A 27,793-nucleotide genomic window follows, 5' to 3' on the forward strand; every position below is an offset into this window, starting at 1 on the left:
AAGAATCCCAAGCAGGCTCCATCGAGCTGTCAACACTGAGCCCGACGTGGGGCCCGAACCCACGAACCGTGAGATCATGACCTGAGCTGAAATCAAGAGTCAGACGTTTAACTGAGCCACCCAGGGGCCCCTACATCATCTTTGTAAATGCTTACATTATGTAGATGTTCTGTAATTTATTTTTTTAGTTTATTAGGTTTTCAGTTTTTTTAAATTATAAATAATGTGGTCATGTGTATTTTTGTATATATATATGTGTTTCTGTGTTAGGGAGGTTTTTAAGGTGGTTTGCTAGTTGTGGGACAGTTATAATAATTTTTCTTCAAATACTAGGACATGTCGCAGTTTTGTTTTGATTTGTATGTCATATAGGTATTATCACTAAGGTAGAGAATTACTAAGGCAGAGAATCTACGTCTATTTAACTGTATTTAAAATTTTTTTTTTAATGTTTATTATTAAGAGACAGAGACACACAGAGTATGAGCATGGGAGGGGTAGAGAGAGGGAGAGATACAGAATCTGAAGCAGGTTCCAGGCTCTGAGCTGTCAGCACAGAGCCTGACACGGGGCTTGAACCCACAAACTGCGAGATCATGACCTGAGCCGAAGTCAGACGCTTTAGTGACTGAGCCACCCAGGCTCCCCTGTTTAACTGTATTTTAAAAGAATTGCCTATATTGGAAAAAAAAAATACGTAAAGTTGGGATTGTCTTAGAAAACTGGGATAGATGGTTACCAATTACTGGTATATTGGTGTGAGCTCATTCCCTGCTTTGTACGTAACCCTGGGCTGAGATAATTGATTTTCTTAGTGAGAACCTGGCTTAAAGCATTCAGGAACATTGGAGGAAGGCTGAGTTGTGGTTCTACGTGCACTCTGCTCTGAGTGTTTATGTAAATAGCTGTTCTGTGATTGTCTTCCAAGTAATTGAAAATTAATTATTTATAAGGGGTAACCGACTTAACCAGAGCTTTTAATTAATATTCTGTTTCTCCCAAACAAATAGGAGTGCACTGCGATTGCTTCTTGTAACTACCCTGGGTAGTTTAGCCTATGTGTGCCTATGTCATTGAGTTTAGATAGGTATTTTAAATTGACAACAAGTTAAAATGTTTATCTTGATGAGATAATAGCAATTTAAAGGAGTCTGTTTCCAACTGTGATCATACCATAGTTTTACTTGGCAAAATTCCACAAGCAAATAGAATTTCAATTATCAGGTAATTTACTCTCTGGATTCTTATGCATAGAATTTCTCTGTTGAGACAGCCCCTGCCGCTGCCCCTCCCCGCCCCCCATTCTAATTTTTCTCAACTACCTTTTGAAACTTACCTAGTAAATAGTATTCAGTGCTATGTGGTATCTTTATTTTGTTTTTGCATTGTTTTGGTTTATTTCAATTGCTCCTGGAGCAAGGAACATAAAGGAGGGAATTAAGTTACATAATCTAAAACAGAAGAAGCAGAAGAAAGTAGAGACTCAATAGTGTAGAAATATCAGATCATAGGAATAAGTAATCCGTTCTGTTGGCCAGCTGTCTCCTGAAATACCGTGTTCACCTGTATACCATTTTTAAAAGAGGGTCAGTAACATGGGGCGCCTGGGTGGCTCAGTCGGTTGAGCATCCAATATGGGCTCAGGTCATGATCTCCCGGTTTGAGCCCCGCGTCAGGCTCTGTGCTGACAGCTCAGAGCCTGGAGCCTGCTTCAGATTCTGTGTCTCCCTCTCTCTCTGCCCCGCCCCTCCCCTCCCCTCCCCTCCCCACTCACGGTCTGTCTCTCTCTGTCTCTCAATAATAAATAAATGTTAAAAAAAAGAATTAAAAAAAAAAAAGAGGGTCAGTAACAAACTCCATTCACACGAAGAAGGAAGTGGAATAGAATGATGCAGGGTTAGAACTGAGATAAGAGTAGGGGTGCCTGGGTGACTCAGTCAGTTGAGCATCTAACTCTTGATTTCGGCTCAGGTCATGATCTTGTGGTTTGTGGGATCAAGCCCCAGATTGGGCTCTGCACTGACAGCACAGAGCCCGTTTGGGATTCCCTCTCTCTGGCCCTCATCCCACTCGTACTCTCTCTCTCTCTCTCTCAAAAACAAACAAACAAACAAAAAACTGAGATAAGAATTGAAGGAGCTAGGGATAGAAATAGGAGAGCTGATTTCTAAATGACAGATGTTCTTGTTTTAGCTGAGGGAATAGGCTTATCCAGTGTTGTTCCAGTGGGTCTAACTGGGATCTGGGAATTGTAAAATCCTGTAAAATCAATTACAGGAATTGATTTTAGTTCATTGGAAAGAAGGAATGTCTAACAGTAAGAGTTGTCTAGTAATGGAATTACAAGCTCCCAGATGAGATGCTAAGCCCCCAATAGCTGGAGCTGAAGGGGGGCCACCATCCACTCGTGGGTCTTTTGTGCAGTGATTTCTTCAACTCTAAGGAGGTGGTGAGATGCAGATAACCCTCAGAGCCTTTCCAACTCGCAGATGCTTTGTTTGTTTGTTTGTTTGTTTATTTATTTATTAATGTTTATTGTTGAGAGACAGAGAGAGACAGAGCATGAGCATGGGAGGGGCAGAGAGAGGGGGAGACACAGAATCTGAAGCAGGCTCCAGGCTCCAAGCTGTCAGCACAGAGCCTGATGCGGGGCTCAAACTCACAAATCACAAGACCACGACCTGAGCAGAGGTCTGATGGACGCCCAACTGACTGAGCCACCCAGGTGCCCCTCAGGTGCTTTGGTTTTTATACATTGGTCAGTGAAATGCTCAAACCAAATGCTTAGCCATTTAAGTCTACTTCCTGCCATTTAGTTAAAAAGATTTTAAATGCTTTTCTATTGAGACTTCTGATGGCCATGCAGCCACAGCCTGGCTGCATCCTGCTATGTATGACTCATCCCCTTGCCTTACCATGGGTTGCATCTCAATGCTATAAACATCCTTCTTCAGTCAAAAAACTAAAAAAAAAAAAATCTTTAGTAAGGTACTTGAAGATGTGGATTTACAAAAGAGAATGTCTCAGTGTAAAATTTCTATCAATGCATTAACTTAATTAACAATGAAAAAGTCCATATCTAAGGCACTGATGATATAGAGAAAGCACCAACTGAAAGACTGAATGTATAATTTCTGCAGTTTATCTAACTGACCTTTTTAACTAAAGGCATAAGAATTCATTTATGAGATAGTCATCGCAGCATTGTGTGTAAAAGCAAAAAATATGATAAAGGATAACATTCTTCAGTAGGTATTTTTTTCAATTGTGGGAACAATAGTCAACATGCAACCTACCCTCTTAACGCATTTTTAAGCGCACACAACAGGATTGTTAAGTATAGACACCACATTGTACACCCGAGCTCTGGAACTTACCTTGTAGAGCTGACACTGTGCAACTGTTGAACAGTAACTCCCCATTGCCCCCTTCCCCTGGCAACCAACCTTCTACTCTTTCCATGAATTTGACTGCCTTGGATTCCTCATGTAAGGGGAATCATACGGTATTTGTCCTTCTGTGATTGGCTTCTCTCACTTAGCTCCCGGTCCATCCATCTCGTTGCATATGGCAGGATTTCCTCCCTTTTCAAGGCTGAAAAATACCCGTTACATGCATATACCATGTTTTCTTACTGTGTTAAAGAAATAGAAGAGAAGGAGCTCGTATAATAAATGAAAATCCTTTATACATTAAGATGGTTGTATTCTGAGTAAATTTTTACTCTTTGTAATATCAAGCTATTAATACATTTTTTTCAAAAGCCTTATAATTTTTAACGTTTATTTATTTTAGAGAGAGAGAGCGAGCGTGAGCACGCATGAGCAGGGAGGGGCAAAGAGAGAGAGAAAGGGAGACACAGAATCTGAAATAGGCTCCATTCTCTGAGCTCTCAGCACAGAGCTCAATGTGGGGCTCGAACTCTGAACAGCGAGATCGTGACCTCAGCCAAAGTTGGATGCTTAATCGACCACCCAGGAGCCACCCAGATGCCTCTCAGAAGCCTTATATATATTATGGATGATATACTTTCTGGTAGCTATTAAGATCTCCATATTCAAGGTACATAGGAACTTGGATCATACAGGTTCCTGAGGGTAGGACTTCTTCAATATTCAAGAAGTTTTATATAGCTGATTGGAGTGATGCATGTTCGGGGTGTCAGTGGTAACCTTTTAGTACCTGTCTCTGTTGTTCAGTTCTAGCTCTGGAGTTCTGGACCCAGGTTCTCAGTTGCCATTACTGCCAGCTCTAAGGCGAAACTATTCATAAAGTTTCACAGTTAAGAGAATTATAGCACACTTTTAGTCTAACTCCTTTGTTTTATAGATGAGTGCCAAGCTTCAGAAAGAGAGGGTGGCTTGTCCAAGACCATGCAGGGAACTAGAAATAGACTTGAAACCAGAACCCAAGTCTTCAGATTCCTGACTGCGTGCTCTTTTATGATCTCTCTGCAAATGTGGTAGATCGGACTATAGTTGCCTTCCTTCTAGGGATTGGTCTGTCTAGAAGCTGCTCTCCTTTGTGGAGCTATTTAGATGGAATTTATACTTCCAGTATAATGGAAAAAGAAATGGCAAATGTATTCTGTTACCTTAATGTTTAGCACAGAGAAATTAAATCCATCATTTCGCTAATGTCAGAAATGATGATAGGGGCATCTGGGTGGCTCAGTCAGTTAAGCGTCTGACTCTTGGTTTCAGCTCAGGTCATGATCTCTCGATCCATGAGATCAAGCCCCTCATTGGGCTCTGTGCTGACAGCTCAGAGCCTGCTTGGGATTGTCTCTGTCCCTCCCCTGCTTGCTCACTCGCCCTCAAAAAAAAAAAAAAAAAAAAAGAGAGAAAGAAAAAGAAATCATGATATATAAATAGTGCATAATGACAGAGCTGTCCAAATTCTTCAACATAATGCACCAACATAATTTTTTTTTTTTATCAGGTATTGCTAATTTAATTTTGAAACCTGGGAATTAAGTGGGATGAATTAGTTGTGATTTCCACCTCCTTTTCCTTTTGCTTCTTTCCCAGCTTATTCTGTATCCCAGACTGATACTCAGATACTGTTTTTATTATATCACTGCCTTCCTCTCCCTAAAAGGAACCAATAGCTGTTCTTGACTATTTTATGTTGCTGTACAGAGTCACGTCCTGGTCCTCATCCTCTGGCCCCTTTTATCTTTTCAGGTATATTTTCTGTTGCTTTTCACTACCCCAAACCCTTTGCTTTGGTAAACTCAGTGGCTCATGTCATTTTTGTAGCCTGAATATTGTTTCCCCTTGCTATTTTGCTTACCCAACTTTTACTTGTCCCTTGTCTAAAACCTCTTAACTACTTTGTAGGACCCTTCATAATCTCTCCTCCTGTAGTTACCAAATAATTCTTATTTTATCAGTTTTGGTTATAAAATGTTTAGAGAAAAAAAGTCAGCCAGTGAAGAAAGTCTTTCCCATCTCAAGTTCCTACTTTTTCTCGGGTAACCACTATTAAGTTTCTTTTGTAGCTATTTGCTTTATGGTCACAAAATGGCTGCCTTATCTCCAGGTATCATATGTGCATTCCAGATAGTCAGGAAAGGCAGAAAAAAAACGGTATAATGAGCCCAGACTGACCTTTTTATTAGGAAAAGCACAAACTTTTCTAGAAGCCAAAGCAGACTTATGTTTACGTCTCGTTGGTCAGGCCTGTATTCCCTAGCTACTCCTAGCTATGAGAACTCTGGAATATTCAGTTTTCCTAGCTCCTCTAGTGGAGGTAATAAGGGGGAAGGGAGTTGGGAGTGTACTGTGAGTTAGCCATCACATTGTGTCTACCACACACCAAGTATTATTAACTTTTTAAAAAAATTTATTTATTTTGAGAGAGAAGGAGAGCTTGAGTGGGGAGGGGCAGAGAGGGAGAGAGAGAATCCCACTGTCAGCACAGGGCCCGAAGCAGGGCTCGATCCCATGAACTGTGAGATCATGACCTGAGCTGAAATCAAGAATTAGACACTTAAGTGACAGCCACCCAAGTGCCTCCAAAAATTATTATTATTATTATTTTTTTTAACGTTTATTTATTTTTGAGACAGGGAGAGACAGAGCATGAACGGGGGAGGGTCAGAGAGAAGGAGACACAGAATCTGAAGCAGGCTCCAGGCTCTGAGCTGTCAGCACAGAGCCCGACGCGGGGCTCGAACTCACTGACCGCGAGATCATGACCTGAGCCGAAGTCGGCTGCTCAACCAACTGAGCCACCCAGGCGCCCCCAAAAATTATTTTTATACTGGATTTTTATAAGTTAACTTTACAACAAGCCACTTTACTACCTTCTCCTATTGTTTTCAATACTTTTTCCAACATCCCCCCCCCCCCCCCCCCCCCGCCTTTTGGCTTCCCAGTGTATTATTTTAAAATTATGAAAAATTTGCCTTTTCTATTTCGGTTGTTTTTCCATCTGATCAAGAAGCTTTCAGTTCCAAGTAATGGAAAACTGAATCAAATGATTTTAAAAATAAAAGGAACTTATTAATTCACGTAGCTGAAAAGTCCAGAGGTAGGATGGGCTTCAGGGGCAGTGAGATTCAAAGGATCCTGGTGTTACCAGGTTCTGGCTTCATTTACCTGTGATTTTCTTGGGTATGTGGCTTTGTCCAGCAGCATGGCTACATTGTATAAGCCAGAGGAGACTGTCTCTTCCAGTCTCTTCGGCTTCTTTCTAGAAAATCTACAGCAAACATGTGCAAATCTTGTACTTACCCTTGAACCAACCACTGTGATTTCTTGCAGCCTGTCCTCTGTATACCCAGTGGCGTTTTTATTCATGTCTGTTTCTTTTATTGCTTTTAATGCAGCATCCATTTCCGTCACAGACTACTTTTTTTCTATTTCTTTCCTGAACTCTGCTAGCTATCTTTTCATCTCCCCGTGTTGTCATCCTGTTTCTTAAAAATAGAGCTCTTACTTCAGAGAGGTTATGCCTTTTCTTCTTCTTTTTTTGGTACATATCACAGAGATATATTGGTTCATAACTTTCAAAATTCTGTGCAGCATAATTTCCCTGGTGTGTTTTAACACCTTGTTACTTTTCTTTCCTTCTTTTATCTTGCATCATTTGGTGATGGTTCGTTTCTCATTATTACTCAAAAAAATTTTTTTGATGTTTATCTATTTTGAGAAAGAGAGAAAAGGTGAGTGGGGGAGGGGAAGAGAGAGAGGGAGAGAGAGAATCCCTATCAGGCTCCATACTCAACGTGGAGCCCGACTCTGGACTTGATCTCTCACGAGCATGAGATCATGACCTGAGCCAAAATCGAGAGTCAGAAACTTAACTGACTGAGCCACCGAGGCACCCCTCGTTCATACCTAGGTTTTTTTTTTTTTTTTTTAATGTTTGTTTATTTTTTTGAGACAGAGAGACAGAGCATGAATGGGGGAGGGTCAGAGAGAGGGAGACACAGAATCTGAAACGGGCTCCAGGCTCTGAGCTGTCAGCACAGAGCCTGACGCAGGGCTCGAACTCACGGACCTGAGTGAGATCATGACCTGAGCCAAAGTCGGCCACTCAACCGACTGAGCCACCCAGGCGCCCCCATACCAATTTTAAATGGGGCTTGTTCCTTCTGTGGTAGCAATTTGCTGAATGTTGGTGATTGGGGAGCGTTTGGGAAAAGTGCTGGTGCCGTTAGCTCGCAGCACTTTGTTATCGGCACTCCATCCTGAGGGTGTTCCTCCTTCCCAGCAGAGCAGGAATTTGGGCTGCCCCACAAAATAGGTATACCCAGGTCCTTCTTACTCAGTGCTTGCATAAACAAACAAGCCAGGTGTATGTTTTCATTTTTGTGAAGACATTTGTGTATGATAGCTTAGCTGCTTTGTCCCACAGCTACTCTGATGAAACAGAACCATGCAGTGGACTGTTTTTGATGCTGTTTGGTGTTCTGTGTTCTTGATCTATTATGGAAGCAGAGCTGAAATGAAATTTCCATTAAAATAAAGCTTGAGTCTTAGAATGTCAAAGTTTTTTAATTTTAAGAATTCAATGTAAATGATTTTTCACCAGCATTTCATATGCCCAGGTCCCCAAAGAGACAGATAACATTTTTTAAACCTATAGCACTGATTGCACAAAAAAATCCTACTGGACTAGAGATACGCTAAAGTGTGCAAGATGAAACTCAGATTTTGAAATTGGGATTGTTTCAGAATTTGAAGAACAGTCTATAGTACAAAGGCAAGAATTTTCATAGTGAATAGAAATCCAGTAGAAAGAGAATTTGGCATGTATTGGGTGCCTACTGGTGCTAGATTTTTTTTTATCAGATTTTTATTTTATTTTATTTTATTTTATGTTATGTTATGTTATGTTATGTTATTTTATTTTATCTTATTTTATTTTATATGAAATTTATTGTCAAATTGGTTTCCATACAACACCCAGTGCTCATCCCAACAGGTGCCCCCCTCAATGCCCATCACCCACCGTCCCCTCCCTCCCACCCCCCATCAACCCTCAGTTTGTTCTCAGTTTTTAAGAGTCTCCTATGGTTTGGCTCCTTCCCTCTCTTTTTTTTTTTTTTCCTTCCCCTCCCCCATGGTCTTCTGTTAAGTTTCTCAGGATCCAGTGAGATAAGTCATACGGAGAAAGACAGATACCATGTTTTCACTCTTATGTGGATCCTCAGATTTTTTTTTTTAATGGTTTAATTTTATTTTTGAGAGAGAGAGAGTGCAAGTGGGAAAGGGGCAGAGAGAGGGAGACACAGAATCTGAAGCAGGCTCTAGACTCTGAGCTGCTGGCATAGAGCCAGACACGGGGCTCAAACCTACAAACTATGCGATACATGACCTGAGCTGAAGTCAGCCTCTTAGCTAACTGAGCCACCCAGGCAGTCCTGGGCTATTTCAGAGTTAATAAGCAAAGAGGTTGACTCTCAGGGAGCTCTTGGTCTGTAGGGAAGATAAAGCCATGCATGATTATAACAGACTGTATTAAATAGCATGTTAGAAGTGGTGGCATCCAAGGAGAATGATTAGTCTTTTTTTAAATGTTTATTTTTGAGAGAGAGAGAGAGAGTGAGCACAAGCAGGGGAGGAGCAGAGAGAGAGGGAAACACATAATCTGAAGCAGGCTCCAGGCTCTGGGCTGTCAACACAGAGCCCGATGCGGGGCTCGAACTCACCAATGGTGAGATCAAGACCTGAGCAGAAGTAGGATGCTTAACCGATGGAGCCACCCATAGAAAGATCAGTCTTTTGAAGGTGTTAGCATTCTCCCCATTTTTCAAAGATGGAGAGCCAGATCCAAGGCATTACATAATACATGTGTACTCACATAGCTGTTCTGGGACAGATCCAAGATTGGAACCTGCTTTTGACTAGCTTCTGGCCTCTTAGGATTGCACATTTTAAGTATTTCATTATTTGAAGTTACTTTTGCCCTGACTAATGCCTGAAAGTTCACTTAATATGCCTCTGGAAATCTCATTGAGCTGTATCAAATATTTTATTTTGTTGATGTCTTAGGAAATACTGTTGGGAACGCTTTGACCCTCAAGCCTTCTTTGAAACTCTGTTCTTGTGAGGGTGCAGACAAATGCACTCTCTTTATGAAGCCGTACCTACGTCTCTTCAGAAATAGGATCTCTCCCCCCTTTGCTTCCTATTGTTTGTCTGTAGTTCTTGTTGTCTGTCTTCAGTTGGAAGCTCTTCAAGGACAGGGACTATACGTTATTTATGTTTGGGCCCCAGTCTCTTCTAGGCCGGTGAAGCGTTGTGAGCATTAACATGGCACTCTGGTGGTATTGTGTATGGATGTCTTGCTTGCCGTTTGTTTAGGGTCCCAAAGACAAGTGAACAGTGCTTGGAGCCAGGAACATTGTACCTGTGCTGGGTGGATTTTTACCTCTACTGTGATCCTGGGCAGGATCACTTTGTACCTGAGGCTTGGAGGGTAGGGGTCAGTTTGTATGGGTAGTCTTGTAGGATGGATGTCTCTAATTCTAGAGCTCAGCAACACTCTTTTATCAACAATAGAAATGCTGTATAGTGTCTTCTATGTAGTGTCTTCTGGCAACAGCCAAATAGAACTTTTCAGGTCTTCAGAATATTTTCACCTTCATGTACTCGGTGCACATAGTGGGCGTTTAAGTATTTTATAACTGCATATTAGGCAAGTTATTCACACTCTCTTATCTTTTGTTGCTTGCTGACTAAATGTGCATTTACAAGTGAGAATAGAAGGCTTGATTTTTCTTTCATGGGGATTAGTGGGCCACGTGCCAGGTGTTAAAAGAAAGGTCTAGAAAGAGTTCATGTGTTTCTTTTCTCTCTGGCCTTCCCAGTTTATTAAAATGGGCAGCTGGTTCTTTAATTAATCATGATATTTGATCAGTGAACGCACTGCAGTGCTCTGTCATAGGATGATTGGAAGGTTTGATTAAACACGAGAAGGAAAGCGGTTTTTTTTTTGTTTTTTTTTTTTAACGTGTCAGCCTTCCAAAGGAAAATGTATTGGGGTACCTTTCCTTGGTGGTTCCAGGCCAAACTAGAAGTATTTTAGCCTGCTCTTTGGAAGCAGATGTATTTTTAGAGCATCTGTAAATAAAATATGGTCATTTGGTTATTTGTGCGGGAAATGGCACTCAGTGTGCAGGTGCAAAGCTGTGTTTTCTCATGTTTCTCCTTCTCTTTTTAAAACTTGTTTTACTGGGAAAATGGAGAAGAAAGAGCAGGAAGAATAGTTTGTTTTGATGCCATGTAAATTGGCATTAGTGCAACAAGGATCATAATTTTCTTCTTGGCAGCGTGTACTGCGGGGCTGTTAGCACAGATATTCTGTAACAGGAATCCTTGAACAAGTAGAATTTCAAAGAACACTGAGAGCCATTCAAAAGTAATAGGATTATATGTGAAACGTTTAGGGGTGGTTAGGCTGCTTAACCCTCTAGTAACTAGCCTTACCTGGAACTAAAGACAACCAGGAATTTTAGATCTTTTCGTTTTTTAAAAGTTTGTTTATTTGAGAGAGAGAGAGAAAGGGAGAGCAAGCATAAGTGGGGGGAGGGGCAGAGGGAGAGGGAGACACAGAATCCGAAGCAGGCTCCGGGCTCCGAGCTGTCAGCACAGAGCCCAAACACATGAACTACGAGATCATGACCTGAGATAAAGTCAGCTGCTCAACTCACTGAGCCACCAGGGCGCCCCTAGATCTTTTCATTCTTATTGAGCTGAAAAGCCAGATCTCCTCTAGGTAGTGGTGGCTTGGCTCGCCTTCGTGTTCTCCCCAAGAAATGTAGAACTTTTGGTTACTTTAAGCCCTCTTGCCCGTTGTTACTATTGTTAATTCAAACTACCAGGAAATGATCTAAACAATATCTTCATGTCCATTGTTAGGGTAAAAGTGTGTGTGTGTGTGTCCTCTTTTTTTTTTTTTTTTTTTGCCCTGGGAAGTATAGCAAACACACTCTCTCCACATGCCTTCACATCGGAAAAACCTAAGAAAAACCTCCATAAACCCAGCAGCAACAGCCATCTCTAAGTAATAATTACTGCCATTTATTATCCAAAACATGAAATTCTGTCTTGAGATTGCAAATGAACGTAGCAGCCTAAGGTTGGGTATGGATGAAGGGCAAAAGGGAACAGAGGAATTACCCAGAACCTTAGAATTTTAAGGCTGATGTATGCACCATAGAGGTTGAAGGAAGAATGTAGTTTATTGAAGGGGGATGTATGGTGCATTAGAAAGAAGAAATGAGGCTTGGGGAAATATGTAAGTAAAGGAAGTACATTTGTGTGAGGTCAGCTGAGTAAATCCGCTCTGGTGTCAGATCCCTGTTTTTAACGCAGTCTGCAGGAGAAGCTTTTGTTCCATTTAAATAATGGAGAAGTAGTCGCCGTGATTTTTAAATATTTGACAGCTTTTAGGGTAAGGTTGCTAAATTTAACTGAACATGCATCGAGGTCATATTTTTAAAGTTAAAAAAGATGTGTGTGGATTCCTTTGGGTGTGCAGATTCCTTTGCAGATCCACAGCTGTCTTAAATTACTTTTCCGTCCTCAGGATGCACAGAAGAGGTATGTGGCAGGGGCATTCCTGGACTCTCAGAAATCCACATAGGTCTAATTAAGCATAAGGAAACTGCTAACCGGCAAAAAGTCGACCTTTGTTCCCGCGTTTTTATAGATGTTTCTGTTTGAAGTTCTTTGGGAGTTGGGAGTGGGCAGGGCAGTCTAATGTCTGAACAGGCTCTGCTTCTCCTCACGGGATACCAAGAAACCTCATCATCTGTGGAAAGAATGGCAGTAATAATTCACTCCATTTGTATGTGCTTTGTAATTCATGCATCGCTGTAATAGCTGTCCTTCCCTGGGTCCTTGGCTGCCCTATGTAATGGGCAAGTGAAATTTTATCATCCTTCTTTTGCAGATCAGGAAATTGAGGCTGGAAGAAGGAAAATTCTCTAGGGGATAGGAACCTAACTTTTCTGACTGACTCTAGTGCTTTTTTCCTACTGGAATGCCAGTCTGAGATTGCAGAGTGCAAGGGGTAAGCTTATCATGGCTATCAGCTTCCAGTTTTACCTTCTTTCTCCTCTTTTCCTCCCCATTCCTGGCTTCCTTTGTGGATGGCCCTATTCCCCTACAGCCCTTCCTCCTTGGATTAGCCCTTAATTCCTAGGCCCTCTTCTCCCTTTCCTTAGGGTCTGCCTCCCCTCCCTCCAGGGCTGTGGTTTACTCTTCCTGGGTCCACAGTACTCACTGATTCCTCGGGAGGCTGGAATATCGCTAGTCTTCTAAGTCTGGTTAGAAACCTAGTTCTATACTGATCACCTACCAGGTGCCAGACAGTGTGTATGGACTGGGGAAACAGTGATAAGATAGATATTAATCAGAGGACCATACCAATGTGACATTACAGCTGTCTAAGTCCTCTGAAGGGAGATTCATGGTGCTCTAAGTCACTAAAAATTCACCATCACCAGCCTTGACTAGACATACATACTGTGGAAATGCTACTCTGCTCCACCAGTAAATGCCCTGTCTTGTTTCCAGGACCCCTCACACACTATACACCCTTACCCACGTGAGGATAAGTAGGAAAGCCTGGTGTATGCATTTCAGGTCTCAAAACAGTTGAATATTGGCAGTTTATAAATTTCTGGTTTTATTCTGGCTACTGAATGTCAGTGGTTGAAGAAGGCTGAGAATGCGGGGGCTCAGTTGTCTCTTACACTGTGTAAAGTCAAATTATGGGGTTCACAGTCCAGCTTCTCAGTGGAAACGAGGTTGAGCTGTGTCTAAAGTTGGCTCACGTCGCCCCCTAGTCCTGTCCAGGAGTAACTCATTGGGATGCCCTTGAACTCTGGAGGGTGTGAATGGCAAGGGGTTTCCTCAGCGTGATGCTCTTTTACTAATTTCAACTCAACATCCCCACTGCAGAACTCCTGAACCTCAGGGGGACGGGCCACATGTGAGAGTTATATGGGGAGCTATTTTTAAACTGTACTGAGCACAGCTGTTTCCTGGGTGTAAATTCAAAATACATCTTTCAGGGCCCCACTGTGTCCTTCCCCAGATTTATTTATTTATTTATTTATTTATTTTTAACGTTTATTTATTTTTGAGACAGAGAGAGACACAGCATGAACGGGGGAGGGGCAGAGAGAGAGGGAGACACAGAATCAGAAGCAAGCTCCAGGCTCTTCTGTCCCTTCAACTTTAGGAAGAAAATAACCTATTGAGAAAATAGGAAATTGGCCTCTTGAGCTGTACCAGCCGTTGATTGTGTGGCTAAGGAGAAGAATTCTAATAATTGTTTGCTTAAACCAGGGTTTTTTGATAATGACATCATTGCCATTTTGGCCTAGCTAATTCTTCGTTGTGGGGGCTGTCCTCTGTATTGTAGCACGTTTGGCAGTGTCCTTGGCCTCCATCTGTTAGATGCCAGTAAGCGCTCCCAAGTTATGACAGCCAGGCATCGCCCAGTGTCCCCCAGGTGGGGGGCAGCACAATTGCCTGGTTGAGAGGCACTGGCCTAGACTCTTTCCCTCTGTCCGTGTGGTGAATCCTATCCTTCTGCCTCGTACGAGCATTTAGGAGTTTTACTATCGGGCAGGGAAGTGCAAAGTAAAACCGCAGTGGGGCTGGTCCGCACTTAGCAGAGTAGTGGGAATGAAAAGGTGGAAAGCAAGGATGTGGAGCACCCTAAAGTCCCTACGCTTCCGGCAGGTGTATGTATTGGTACAACTGCTGCGTTGTCACTGTGTCCAACTACACTTGTGCGTCAACATGGTGTGTCAACTATACTTCAGTGGAAAAGATTTAAAAAAGGTAAAGCTGTAAAAAAAATAAAGTGGGAAGACATATATTAATCTGATTTCAGTCCTCACCAGAAACAACAACAAAAAATACCCAAGGCAGCCGTATGCTCACCAAAGACATGTGCTAAGAATATTGGTGGCAAACATAATTAGAATAGCCCCCAAATAGAAACTGCCGAGATGCCCATCAACAGTGAACTCGAAGAAGTGTCGTCTCTTAAGGCAACAGAATGCTATACAGCAGTGAAAAGGAATGAGTTTTCAGCCACATATAAAAATAAAGGCACCACTCATAAACAAGTTGAGAGAATCCAACCACAGAAGAGTCCATGGCACACCGTTCTATTTGTATGAAGTGGTCCAACTAATTTACACTGGTAAAGGTTAGGATAATAATTACCTTATGGAGGTAGTTACTAGAAGGGGGCACAGGCAGGGAGGCATTAAAATTCTCTTTAAAATGCCTGCTGTGGGATCTGTGTTCTAGACTGGATCCTGACTGGGTGCGTGGGTGATTTTGGAGGTGGAAAAATGCTGTGTACTAAAGCACTGTGAAGGCAGATTGAACTGTTAATTGAAGATTGGGTCACATATTGGGGCTATCAGTGATTTTAGTCCTTTGTATGTTAAATACCTGGGACTTTTCCTTCATTGGATTTCTTCTCTGATTTTTACCATGGAAAGCAGTTCTAGCCAACTGTGAAGGGATACATCTATGGGTGATTAGGATTTGTGAGAATGTGAACATCAGAATAATATTTTATTTGTGAGGGTCCTTTGGATGGGATTTACTGAACCTAGGTTGTTTTTAGTAACGAAAACCTCTAAAATAATAATAAAATGTTACAAGAAAACATTGTGTTGTTAAGCATATAAGGTACTAGTTGTAAAACTAATGTTATGGTGCTTTGCAAGAGATTTCTCCTTCCTTAAAAGCTAATTGATTCAATTCCTTCTCCCAGTACTGATTTATTCTGATTTAAGACATCAGTCCAAAGATGTTAGCTAAGTTTATCATGGTGATCACTTGGCAATGTGTGTGTGTGTGTGTGTGTGTGTGTGTGTGTATATATATATATATATATATATATATATATATATATATATGTGTGTGCATGTAGATAATATATATTGATTCACTATGTGGTACACCTGAAACCAATATAGTATTATATGTCAATTGCACTTCAATATATATATATATATATATAAAATATAAAATAGTACTTTTAAATACTATTTATATCTTAAATCATGTTAATAAAGCAGATTTCCTATTCAGTCATTTGAGAACAATTGAACTAGTTTTGTTTGTATTTTAATTTTTGCAGAGTTTAGTGACAGTTCAACTGTTTGTTAAAAGATATTTGCTGTGACTTTTAAATAAAATAGGAGGCTCATTGTGTGACTTTTAAATAAAATAGGCTCACTGTGTTTGAAATATAATGTATATCAGATGAGAATGGCCCAAATTGTGCAGTTTGCCTTCTCAAAATTATCTTTGCATTTTAAAATTCACCCCTAGAGGGTGCTGTTGTATTGAAAGTTTAAATCTTTGTTTTGAAGAACCATTTTAAAGTTATTTTTAGAGTACTGTACATATATTTGTGTTAAAGTACTACTATATTACAGCAAATAATCTACTAATACTTAATTGAAGGTGAGAGTGTTTTGGGGAGCCTGACTGGCTCTCTCAGTCAATGGAGCATGCAATGATCTTGGGGTCGTGAATTTGAGCCTCATGTTGGGTATAGAGATTACTTTAAAAATAAAATCTTAAAGTTGAGAGTGTTTTAACTTAGAAATGGCACTATTTTATTAACAATAAAAGTCAAGACATATAGCTTAATGGTTTTTGCTTTCGTGAAAAATTTGACAAAATACTGTTTATTTTTCATCATTTCACTGTGAGCAGCTCCAAGTTAGAGAAATAAACAATATTTTACTGTATACTTAGGAAGTCTTTCTTTGAAAGGAAATTCAGTGATCTAGGAAGCCTAATAGATATGTAGGTTCACCTCATGGATACTTGAGGCCTTTGAAAATTGTTTTGTTTTGGTATCTCCTTCAGCTCAACAGCTATGTTTTTGAAGACCTACTGTGTGCAAAGCAGCCTTTATAAACTGGTTGGGGAGAGATACATAAATTATCTCATAGTCTCCCTTGTTTTAGAATTAAGCGCAGTATATCTAAAATAAGGTGGAATGATGCAGATTAATCTGAGCTAATGGGGTTCTTAGAGAAGTTGGGATTGTAGCTAGGCCTTCAATGAGCCACAGAACTTTGCATTCTAAATAATAGTTAACAGAAAAGGAAGTTTGGTTTCTTAAGTCTTCTTTCTTGACACGCAGTCTAGGTTCATTTAAGACTTTGGAGTTTAAGACATTTTAAGACTAGGTTCATTAAGACCTTTGTCTTAGTAATTACTATAATTAGATAAAAAAGGGAAAGTGCCTTGACCAAGGAAGTGTTGTGCAAGCATCAGCATCATCTTCACTCTTGCTGCTGTCGTATTATTTTGAGGAATGTACCCATAAATGGCAGTGGATTCTAGAGATGCTTTGAAATATTTTTAGACAGCCAACTTCTTGTTCAACTGATACATTAAGTCAAGGTATAGTCAAGCTTCCTTTCTTCTTTTGGTTAGGTCTGTTGTGATTGTTATATATCAGGATACAGTGATTTGAAGAGGATAAATGCTCAGTGAAGAGAATACTTTAAAATGAAAACACTAGCTAAGTATCTAACTTAGAATCCTGGGAAGAAGAGAGCAGTTAAATCCTCTGGAGGAGCCAAATAACGCAGTAGGGTTATTTATATTTCCCAGTGTCTTTGAAGAGATTATTGTTAGACTTAACATTAAAATATTCCCTTCTCCATACATGTCCCCTGATGCTTATAACAGCACTGTCTACAATAGCCAAATTATGGAAGCGGATTAAGTGTCCGTCGATGGATGAATGGATAAAGATGACGGGGTGTATGTGCACAGTGGAATAAAAGAGGATGTAAACTTGCCATTTGCAACAATGTGGATGGAGCTAGAGAATATTATGCTAAGTGAAGTAAGTCAGTCAGAAAAAGATAAATATCATATGATTGTGCTCATATGTGAAGTTTAAGAAAGAAAACAAATGATTATAGGGAAAAAAAGAGCGAGAGAGGCAAACCAAGAAACAGACTCTTAACTATACAGAGAACAAACTGATGGTATTAGAGGGGAGTTGGGTGGGGGATGGGTTAGATAGGTGATGGGGGACTAAGGAGGGCACTTGTTGTGATGAGCACTGGGTGTTGTATGAAAGTGTTGAATCACATATTATACACCTGGAACTAATACTACTCTGTATGTTAACTAACTGGAATTTAAATATAAAAACTTAAAAAAATCCAAATGAAAAAAAAGTTCCCTTCTCTCTACATGTTCTAACGAGAGCATTTTGTTTTTAAAAAAAAGTGTCTGGAGAGTGAATTTGATCTCCCAGCTTTTATTAAGCAGCTCACAGTTTTGGTGATTCTATTCTGAATTGGTAATCCACTCTCTAGCAAATCCAGCGATTTAACCTAGTAACCAGCCTGGGCTGCTGTCACCATTTGGCCATCATTTTCCCACAAAGATGTTGAGATGCTGCCATGGTGAATACTTAGGGAGCGCTTAGTGTATGCTGTGGGGAGCTTTATACCAAAAACTGAAGCTCCATTTTTTCTCTCCAGAAGCTTAGGGTCTGTTTGGGGAACCGATACTAATACATGAAATAACAGGTAAACAACAGAAGACAGAAAGCATATGCATACATGTCTACGTGTTCTGAAAGTTTAAAGTACAGGGAATTTCTCCTTTTTAAAAAATTTTTTAATGTTTATTTATTTTTGAGAAAGAGAGAGAGAGACTACGAGCAGGGGAAGGGCACAGACAGAGGGAGACACAGAATCCGAAGCAGACTCCAGGTTCCGAGCTGTCAGCACAGAGCCTGACGTGGGGCTCGAACTCACGGAGTGTGAGATCATGACCTGAGCTGAAGTCAGATGCCCACCTGACCGAGCTACCCAGGCACTCCCGTACAGGGAGTTTCTTTTTAGTTTCTTTAGGACATCTTTGAATAAACATCTTAAACGTCTTTGAATCTTACAAAGGTCTCATGTTTGGCATCTTTAGTTGTTAAATCTAAATTAAAAGGGTGTATTGTGGTGTTAAAAAAAACAAACAAACATATGATTCACCACTTAGGCCTTACCAGGGCATGTTTTCTCATTATGCACCTGCTTTTTTAATAAGTGGGGAACCTGCACCCTCACCTTGATTCTGTCTGGAAATATACTCTTTGTAGGTAAATTAGAAATACAGAAAAATGTCAAAAATGCCCGTCACTCAAAGACAGGCACTGTTATTTTGATACTCTTTACTGTCTCTTTAAGACATACACTTTTTCTCTATGTATGTGTATATATTCATTAATATAGAAGCAAAATTGGTGTCCAGAATACACACTGCTTTTATATCCTATTTTGATTGTATTCAGTTAACCTATGTAGTACTGTTATACAGTACAGAGTATAGCACTTCCTCGTGTCATTCTATTTTTTTTTTCTAATTTTTTTAACGTTTTATTTATTTTTGAGACAGGGAGAGACAGAGCATGAACAGGGGAGGGTCAGAGAGAGGGAGACAAAGAATCTGAAACAGGCTCCAGGCTCTGAGCTGTCAGCACAGCCCGACGCGGGGCTCGAACTCACGGACTGTAAGATCATGACCTGAGCCGAAGTTGGATGCTTAACTGACTGAGCCACCCAGGCACCCCTAAAAATTTTTTTTAAAGTAATCTCTGTACCCAATGTGGGGCTCGAATTTACAACCCCAAGATCAAGAGTCGCATGTTCCATCTACTGAATCAACCAGGGGCCCCAGCGCTCATTTTTTAAAATGCAGATTTAAGAGACATAAAATTACTCTGTCAAACTGCTATAAAAATTTGGAAATGTGCACTCTCCATTTCTGTATCTCTCTCTTATGGATAGTAGCATCCATTTCTTGAACCCCTCTGTGGACCACTTGTGAGTAGCACCACACTGGCTTCCTACATGAGTAGGGAAGATGTGTCTGGGTGCTGGGAATTTTGCCACAGATCATTCTGAACACAAATCAAGGTACACTTATGGGACCCACTCAGGCTGAGAGAATCCCATTGTAAGTGTCACAGGGTCATTTAGGGGAAGTTACTAAGTACTCCTATCTTTACAACTGTTTTTGTTTAAATCTGGTTAAAGCACTATATTTTATTTTAAGTTTATTTTTGAGAGAGACAGAGACAGCGTGAGTGGGGGAGGGGCAGAGAGAGAGAGGGAGAGAGAATCCCCAGCAGGCTCTGCACTGTTAGAGCATGGAGTGGGGCTCAAACTCACAAACCATGAGATCATGACTTGAGCCGAACCAAGAGTCGGATGCTTAACCGAATGAGCCACCCAGGAGCTCCTAAAACCACTATGTTTTTAAAAAGAAAACCTTCTCAGAAGAAGGGTTTAAAATGAAGTATCTTAAGGGGGGTAATTTTTTTTTTTTTCCTCAGATAAAAGCAGTGGTTTTTAACCTTGATTGCATATTAGAATCACCCAGGACTCTTCAGAAATGATACAGACCATGGGTCTCACCTCCTCAGATTAGTTTGGGATGCCACCTCAGCACTAGGATTTTTTTAAAGTCCACGTTAATTCTAATATGCAGCCAGCTTTCTCCCATAGGGGACAGGCTAATGACTCATCATGTTTTTTGATTGAGACCTTATGTCAAAGAACAGCACAGTGATTGTACTCTACAACTATCATTTGAATTTGATCTGATGCTTAAAGATATTGAGATTGTTTGAAATGCAGTAATCTGTGTATAGTAGATGCTCTAAGAGCTTTTTTCTGACCCTCTCTGTCAAATGCCATTATTTTAATTATAATTGATAGTATATGTATCTTTTCAGCATAGCTTATTCAGACTCTAGGATATGTAACCTAGTGTTAATAAATACCCTTATAAATTAAAGCTTCATTTTTCTGTTGTCTGCTTCACCTACAGCTATCCAGTGATGGCAGTAGTATTGGGTATTGTATGAATCTCCTGATAAGACTGGATTAGAACAACTTGCTGTGTGCATGCCTATTATCCAAAATGCAACTGTCGCTGGATTTTTAACATATCAGCCCTTGAAATTGTTTATTCAACTCTTATTTTAGCATATTAAAATTTGTCTGCAAATTGTCTTGGTCTACAGTATAACACATTCCTTGGTATTTTCTAAGTCTCCAAATAGCATACAATAATATCAACATATGAACACTTCCTTTGGTGAATTATTATTCTATTTGTGGTGCCAAGAGCTATCTACAGTCTGCAAAGACAAAACTATTTTTCCCCCTATTTGCTGGTGTGCTCTTTATGTGCCAAAGGCTCTGAACGTTCAGTGATTTACTCATTCAGTAAACAGCTTTTGGGTACCTGCTTGTGCTAGATATTGGAGACATGCAAAGTTTAAGGCTCCGGTCCTTCCAGTAAGGAACAGCATAGCAGCATGCTACTAGCCATGAATACACAGATGGAACAGCTTTCATGTGTGCAAAATGAAAATAATTTTATTCTGCCCCACACCCCATAATTTCAAGTAGGCATTTGGTTTTGGGTATTATCAGTCTTACTTGCTTAATCGCCCCTCTCTCTCTGTTTCTTCTTTCTCTCTCTTTCCCTCCTTGTTTTTTTTTTGAAAAGTTATTAGGGGAAAAAAAAAATCCTAAAAGTAGTTCTACCAACTGTTTTGGGGTCATGGGCCAGTCATTTAATCCCTCTGAGCCTCAGTTTCTTCTGCTGTAAAAAGGTGATACCATCCCTGCCCTGTTCATGTGAGTTGTTATGAGGATTAGGAGAGAAGTTACATGTTAACATTAACATCAAAATTTGAAACACTGTTAAAGTATAAATGGATATTATAAAACAATTTTGGAAAGAAAGGAAGAAAAAAGGAGCCTTACAAATATGGGTGGAATATATCCCACAGCAAAACCACTGTGGGTTTCTGAACCCCAACAGGAAGGTACAGCAAAGTTAAGTTCCACGGACGTTTGCTTCCATGATGGATTTTTTACTTTTTACTCAGCTCCTGAAAAAGAAACTTCCTGGGTTTTCTTTCTCCTCCTCCGGTTGTGCAGTGGCAAGCCTGCTTCCCGTCAAGAGCAGCTCTGCACGGCCCCTCTGTGCAGGCTCTCCACCTCCTCTTTCTCTTTCTTTCAAACACTTAATACATTTAGAGACTGATCTTGTGCAGAAAATATCCCTGACATTTGAAGAGCTCCAGGGATTCAGTGAGCATGCTCCGTGCTCCCTCCCGCTGGGAAGAGGAAGCTCGTTTACATACGAGTCATACCAAGCATAGCCAGCATGTCAGCGCAGTTAACTTGCAGCGGGCTGTGAGGAAAGCGAGCGTGGCTTTGTCCTAGGAAATGTGCTTCGTGTTTTTTGTTTCCACTCCTTTTTTATTTCGAAGAAAGACTCGTAAAGACTTCAGAAACGGTTTCTAAGTGCTTGATTGAGGATACAAAACATAGACCATCTACAAATAAACCCTTGAAGGGTTTTGTGCGAGTTTGATTTTTTTTTGTGCGTGTGTTTTTTTTCCCCCCTCTTTTTTTTTGTTTTTCTTTTTCTTTTCTTTCTTTCTTTTTTTTTTTTAACTTTTACATACTTTGTTTTGATCATCTGAGGCTGGGCCTCCCGTCTTTGTGAAGTTTAAGAGAAAGCCAGGAGCTACTCAACAGTAACTGATTTTTGAAACGTACTCTTTTGGGGCGAAAGCAGAGAGCTGGTTTTCTGTGCTAGCCCAATAAATGCTATTTATGAAGATGGATCTGTTGAACTACCAGTACTTGGACAAGATGAACAACAATATCGGCATCCTGTGCTATGAAGGTAGAGGTTCTGTTCTAGAAATTGCTCTTCCATTGCTTTTGTCAAGGCCACTCCTCCTTGAGGGTTCTGAATGCCTTCTGTGTATTTTGTTCTCTTTCTTGGGATTTCAGGGGGCTTTGAAAGGCGAGTGTCTGTTATGTACTATTTTCAATACAAAGTTTGTTGTTTCCTATCTTAGCCTTCAGGGTTACGGTGGGGGAGGGAAGGCGGTGAAATATAAACTGTTAAAAAAGTTTGCTTTTTGCTTGCAACATATTAACTCTTCAAATTTTTAACTCTTGATTATATGATTATTTTTTATTTCTGTTGCTGTTTTCTTTAGAGGAAGAACTTCCAGGACCCAGTAAAAGTTAAACGTGTTGTGTTTTTTTTTTCTTTCTTTCTTTCTTTCTTTCCCTGCTTTGATACTTATTTTAAACCTACACTGTGGACAGTATTTATACTGTATTGCAGTCAGTGCTTTGGATTTTCATGGAGAGGGGAACGGAAAGTTACAGTGAGTTTTTGTTTTCAGAAGTGATTGTCCCAAACAATGAAGAATTTTTCTGTTCAGTTTAGGGGACTGGAAGGGCACCCATGTCACAAAGCACAGACTGGCTCTTTGTCTGACTTCCCATTTCCTGTACAGCGCTGAGAGAGTTCTGACATTGAAGGATGTTCCCTCCACACTCCAGTCCCTTGTGGAAGTGATTGCACAATGCACCAACCAGAAAGCTAAATTGAAAGAAAGAAAGAAAGAACCTATGCTAAATTCTTATTGTTTATTGCCTCCTGCTAATCCATGAGGTGTTTCCCCACTGGCTTGTAGTGTTTCAAGCTGTCTCTGTTAGTAGGAAGAAGAGAAAAAGTGATTTCTTAATCTGTTGGAACATTATCTACGTGCGATTTGAAAAAGTGGTAATGGCCAGGGTTTGAGTGGCCGGAGAGGCATCTCCGGGGGAATTCAGCTTGGCAGAAGGAGTGTTTTTTGTTGTAACCACATACAAATCGAGGAGGAGACATCTCCTTTCTGATTCAGGACGGGTAGCTTCCATGTTTTCTCTTAATAGTGAACTGAATGTTTCTTTTGAAAAAGAAAACATTGAAGAAACTTGAATTTTTCATGTAAAAATTGCAGGCCTGTTGTCTAATCAATTGAAAACTAACCCTTTCCCCTTCAAGGAAAATAAAATCTCATTCATACTGTTTTTTACTTAACTCTGTGGATAAAGATCTCATACTTAAGAATTTTTTTTAAGGTATATATTTTTAAACTCCTGCTTGTTCCATTAAAGAGATTTTTGGTGAATTGCTTTCTTTGAATCTGCTTCTTTGAGTAGCCTGTTGCTTCTGAAGTCACTCATTTAAAAGGCAGACACTCCTTTAAAATGTTGCTTGTGAAATTAACATACTGTAGTTTTTTAAACTTTTCTTTTTTTCAGTGAACAGGAAATCAAAACTTTTAAGGCAATATCTGTTGGCTTGTCTTTGTCGTTGAGTAATATGATATTTTCAAAACAGAACGTAATGATCAGCCTAAGAGAGGAGTATTGGGATTGCGAGGAAATTGATACCACATTAATTTTTTATATCTCCAGTTGGGGGTAGTGAGGAAAAGCTTATGGAAAACTTGTCCAGGTTGATTTGTTGTTCCGTAGTGTGTAATGATACTCGAAAGTAGTATGCTTGCAGCCCCCTGTCTATTTGGGAGGAAGAAACTTTGATTTTGAAAGTTGAGTAGATACATAGGATGATTTGCCATAGTCTGTTTGGTTTAAACATCTGCTGCTATTTTCCTTACTACGAAAGTTAACATTATTTTAACACCAAAATAAATAACAGGAAATGAAGAAAAGCACAGCAAAATTCGAGTGGTGTTTATAGTGGGTAGTTTATGCCCTAGTGGTTTTCTTAGTATAAACACTGCACACATCTGCTCTGAACTCAAAGGGTGTTTTTGAAGATGAACATAAATCTCAGATGGGATTTTTTTTTTTTTTTTTTTTTTTTTGGTAAGAAAAGTAGGAACCTTTACTATTATTGTAAATCCAGTACTTTGGAAATGTTCGTATTAAACATAGCAGCTCACCAGCATTCCAGGGAAGTTATTTGGAAAATGGAACGTACAGTTGTAGGCAGCATTTGATTTCACTTAGGACACAGGCAAGTTTTACATCTCTTAAGAATAAGGGACAATTTAATTTTCTGAAGTTTTGGTTTTACAAATCAAGATGTTGATGGTTGTTCTTATTCTCTAGGTCAATCATACCATATTCCTGTGTATTGTACTTGGCTCTACTCTGCTAAATAAACCATGTGTCTGCACTGTCTTTCTTCAGCCTCTGTGGCAGTGTTCCCACAACTAGATCTTTTTTAGCCAATTATCTTGTAGCATACAAGGCCTTTCTGAAATCCCACATGGAAAGCGACTCCAGTGGCTCAGATGTGGACTCTGCTCGGTGACTGCCGCTTTCACCTTAGTAGTCTGTAAGCATAATTGAAAAAGAAATAAAGGAAGAAGGTTTGGGGTGGGGCCCACTGGCAGGAGAAGGAGAAGATTGGCAAAGGACAGAAAGAATCTGATTTCTGCAAACCAATTACCTTCATTGGTAATGGGCAAATTAGCAGAACTCTGCTTGTGTTAATGTGTCTCTTCAAAACCTTTATGGTTTGTTTCCACAACCCTCAATAGTTAACTTATGACCCTATTGAATGTTCAAATTAAACCCACTCGAACTCCAATTTTGCCTCTATCTCCATGAAGAGGTCATAGGCCAACCTCAGCCTTCGTTTTTCCCCTGTGAACTCCTGAGAATAATCCACTAGTAGACTGGAAAGCTTCATGAAGGCAGGACAGTCTGTCTTGGGCACTACTGCATCCTGGAGTCCTGGCATGGTGCCCGATTTGGCTCTCAGTAAGTGGCTGACTCAAAAAAATCCATGAAATCTCTCCACTGGTGGTGTAGTCCCTACTGTACAATTTAGCATTTCATTATAAAAATCTTGTATTCTCTAATTATCTCATAATTGCAGAGCTGTACAGGGCCTTAGATAGATCTTAGACATTTGACTTTTTTTTTTTTTTTTTTTTTTTTTTTTGGCCAAGGAAACTGAAGCCCAGAGAGGTAAGTTGTTTGTGGCAGAAATGAGCTGTGGTGGGGGATTTAGTGGGTTTGATTAGTCTCTGATTTTTCTACAGCATTCCTGCCTCCAAGATTATTTTACGCCTTGTCTTCTTAATTAATAGCCCCTCTATGATAGGGACTGTGCTTGGTCCTGGGGGTGCTCCCAGCTCCCAGCCACAGGGGTGGCATCTTGGATTACAACACACAGCGAACCTGTCCTGGAGTCCTCATTGCTGTGAAGCCAGTTGCTGGTCTGGGTTTCCAGGCTGTTGTGATGTTCAGGAAAGAGTCATGAGGACGCTGGGTGACCAGCCTTGTTGGAATTTGTGCTTCTTCTGCTCTGGTGCTTAGGTTTGCTTACTTTTTTTCTGACTGTGCAGAGCAGGAGGCCCTGTGTAATGCCACTTTACCAAGAGTGTTTTCCCAAGGGAGCAGGGAACTGGTTAGACCATTGATTTTTCTCAAGATGGCTGACGGTTATATTTACATAATTACGTGGTGCTGAAAACATAGGTCCTAATAAATGTGCTCATGGTTGGCCGTGGCTTTAAGCTGCTGTTAGTGATACTTTAATTATGGGTTAAGAGCCATTAGTGTGTAATTTGGTAGAAGAATTCTCCCCTTTTAATTTAATAGTGCGATTTATTTTGGGAGAAAGTAAGAATAAATTGTATATTGCAATCATCGGAAAGCTTAAGATTCTGAGTTCCTGAGATTTTGAGCTGTTCGTTGTCTTAGAACATAATTATCACTTATTTCATCACAGGCTGCACTGAAATTAATTTTCTGGAATCGAAAGGAAAATGCACACAAGAGTTGTGGCCTGAGACTCTGCCAGGGATACGAGGTTAGGTGAGGGATTTCTTTTGTTTTCTGCCTGTCTAACCAGCAGCAGTTTAGTGTCCTTTGTCTAATGAGTTCAGAGGCATCAGGAAAACTTAGAGCACTGGGTACTGTCAAGGTGAAAAGGCCACAGAGCAGAGCCATTTGAACCCCCCTGTGTTCCCCAGGCCTGCGTATCAAGTGACCAGCTCTTGATCCAGAGGTGTATTCTGAAGTAGAACATCTGCAACTATTTTGCTGTGGAAATTGGTTTTACTTTACCATTTTATTTGCAGGAGAGGGTCAGGAGTGAGGAGAGAGAGAGGGAGAGAGTGGGAGAGGAAGAGGGACAGGGAGAGGGGGAAGGGGAGGGGAGGAGACGAGACCTGAAGGAGAAGGCAGAGGAAAGGAAGGCTGAAAGGAGCTTGGTTAGTACAACATGCCCAGGTGAGCCCAAGAGATCTCCTTCGAGAGATCTGGCCAGTTTGTATTTCTTCAAATTACAGTTTGTGAAGGGAAGGTGTGATTATAGCCTCCTTCCTTCTAGCTCTCTGCCCTCGTTTCTCTACTCTCCTCTGGAAGGATTATTTTACTTGGCTGTTTATCTCTTGGAGCCTACACATGGCTTTGTTTTGGAAGGCAGATTTCTCTTCCTTCCTTCCTCCTTCCCTTCCCTATTGTCTGCATGGCCTTCTATTCCTAGCGTGTTTGGATTTGTTGCTGTAAAGATTTTTTTTAAACATGCCATAAGATACAAAAAAATCCCCCTCAGCATGTGAGAAGATTCCAGACCTCTCAGTACAGCCTTGCTCTGCTCAATTGTGAGGCTGTTGCAGAAAACTTGGTTTTGTCTGAAGAAATTGGATCCAGACTTAGCACTTATGCATGTATACAAATCTATAAAACCAGTCTTACCAGGGATTGTTTCTGGCTAGATTTGTTTTATCTCCTTATCTGAGCATTTATTCAATGACTGTTTATGTTTAGTGGGATCTCTGTAGTGCATACTGAGCTCATTGGAAGTATTTTCTAGTCTTGCTCAGCCATATCAGTTTGTTCTACAAAATAGTCCCTCTCCCTGTTATATTTTTTAATCAACTCATATATCGGCCACCCCCTATGCCCCCCCCCCCAAAAACTTCAGCCACGGACACTTAATTTTAAAAGTAGAGTCTGAAAACGATTTTACGTTCTCCATTTGTTCTCTCTTTGCCTTCCTGAATGTTGTGTTCTGCTAAATTCTAAGGAATTATTTCCTTCAGTTTTGCTTTGTTATCTTGCCGCCTTTTCTGTACTTCCCACCCCCCCCCCTTTAAAAAAAATACTATAGATTGTTTTAATTTCAGGGTATTATATACAGATTATGTTTAAATCCTAACAATGTGAATTACTACTAGTTGAAAGAATGTTTATTTCCCTTAAGTAAAATAGAAAATCTATTCTTAAAGTTATCTTTAATTTGTGGCCATTTAAATGATCTTTCTGAACTCTTTAATATTTTACTTGTTTGTTTGCAAAGAAGTCTCTAAACATAATAAACAGGTATATTTAGTAAGTGATGGCAGAAAACAGTTCTGTCCTTTTCCCACCCAGTATCCATTCTCTTAAATGTATATGGAA

General features: G+C 40.3%; 1 protein-coding gene across 3 annotated transcripts in view; it reads left to right on the forward strand.

Annotated features, from left to right (window-relative positions):
• Window positions 1-27,793, forward strand: part of VGLL4 (vestigial like family member 4) — a 163,914-nt gene that overhangs the window by 60,935 nt on the left and 75,186 nt on the right. The window contains exon 1 of one of the 3 annotated variants that reach the window (XM_058725986.1): window positions 21,669-22,247. The exons of the other annotated variants lie outside the window; for them this stretch is intronic. Within the exon in view, the coding sequence (XP_058581969.1) occupies window positions 22,166-22,247 (82 nt within the window). The 5' untranslated portion in view covers window positions 21,669-22,165. Of the gene's footprint in view, window positions 1-21,668; window positions 22,248-27,793 lie in introns of those variants that run through there. 3 annotated transcript variants of the gene reach the window in all.

This window comes from Neofelis nebulosa, chromosome 4 (genome assembly GCF_028018385.1).
Source record: "Neofelis nebulosa isolate mNeoNeb1 chromosome 4, mNeoNeb1.pri, whole genome shotgun sequence".
Classification (NCBI taxonomy): domain Eukaryota; kingdom Metazoa; phylum Chordata; class Mammalia; order Carnivora; family Felidae; genus Neofelis; species Neofelis nebulosa.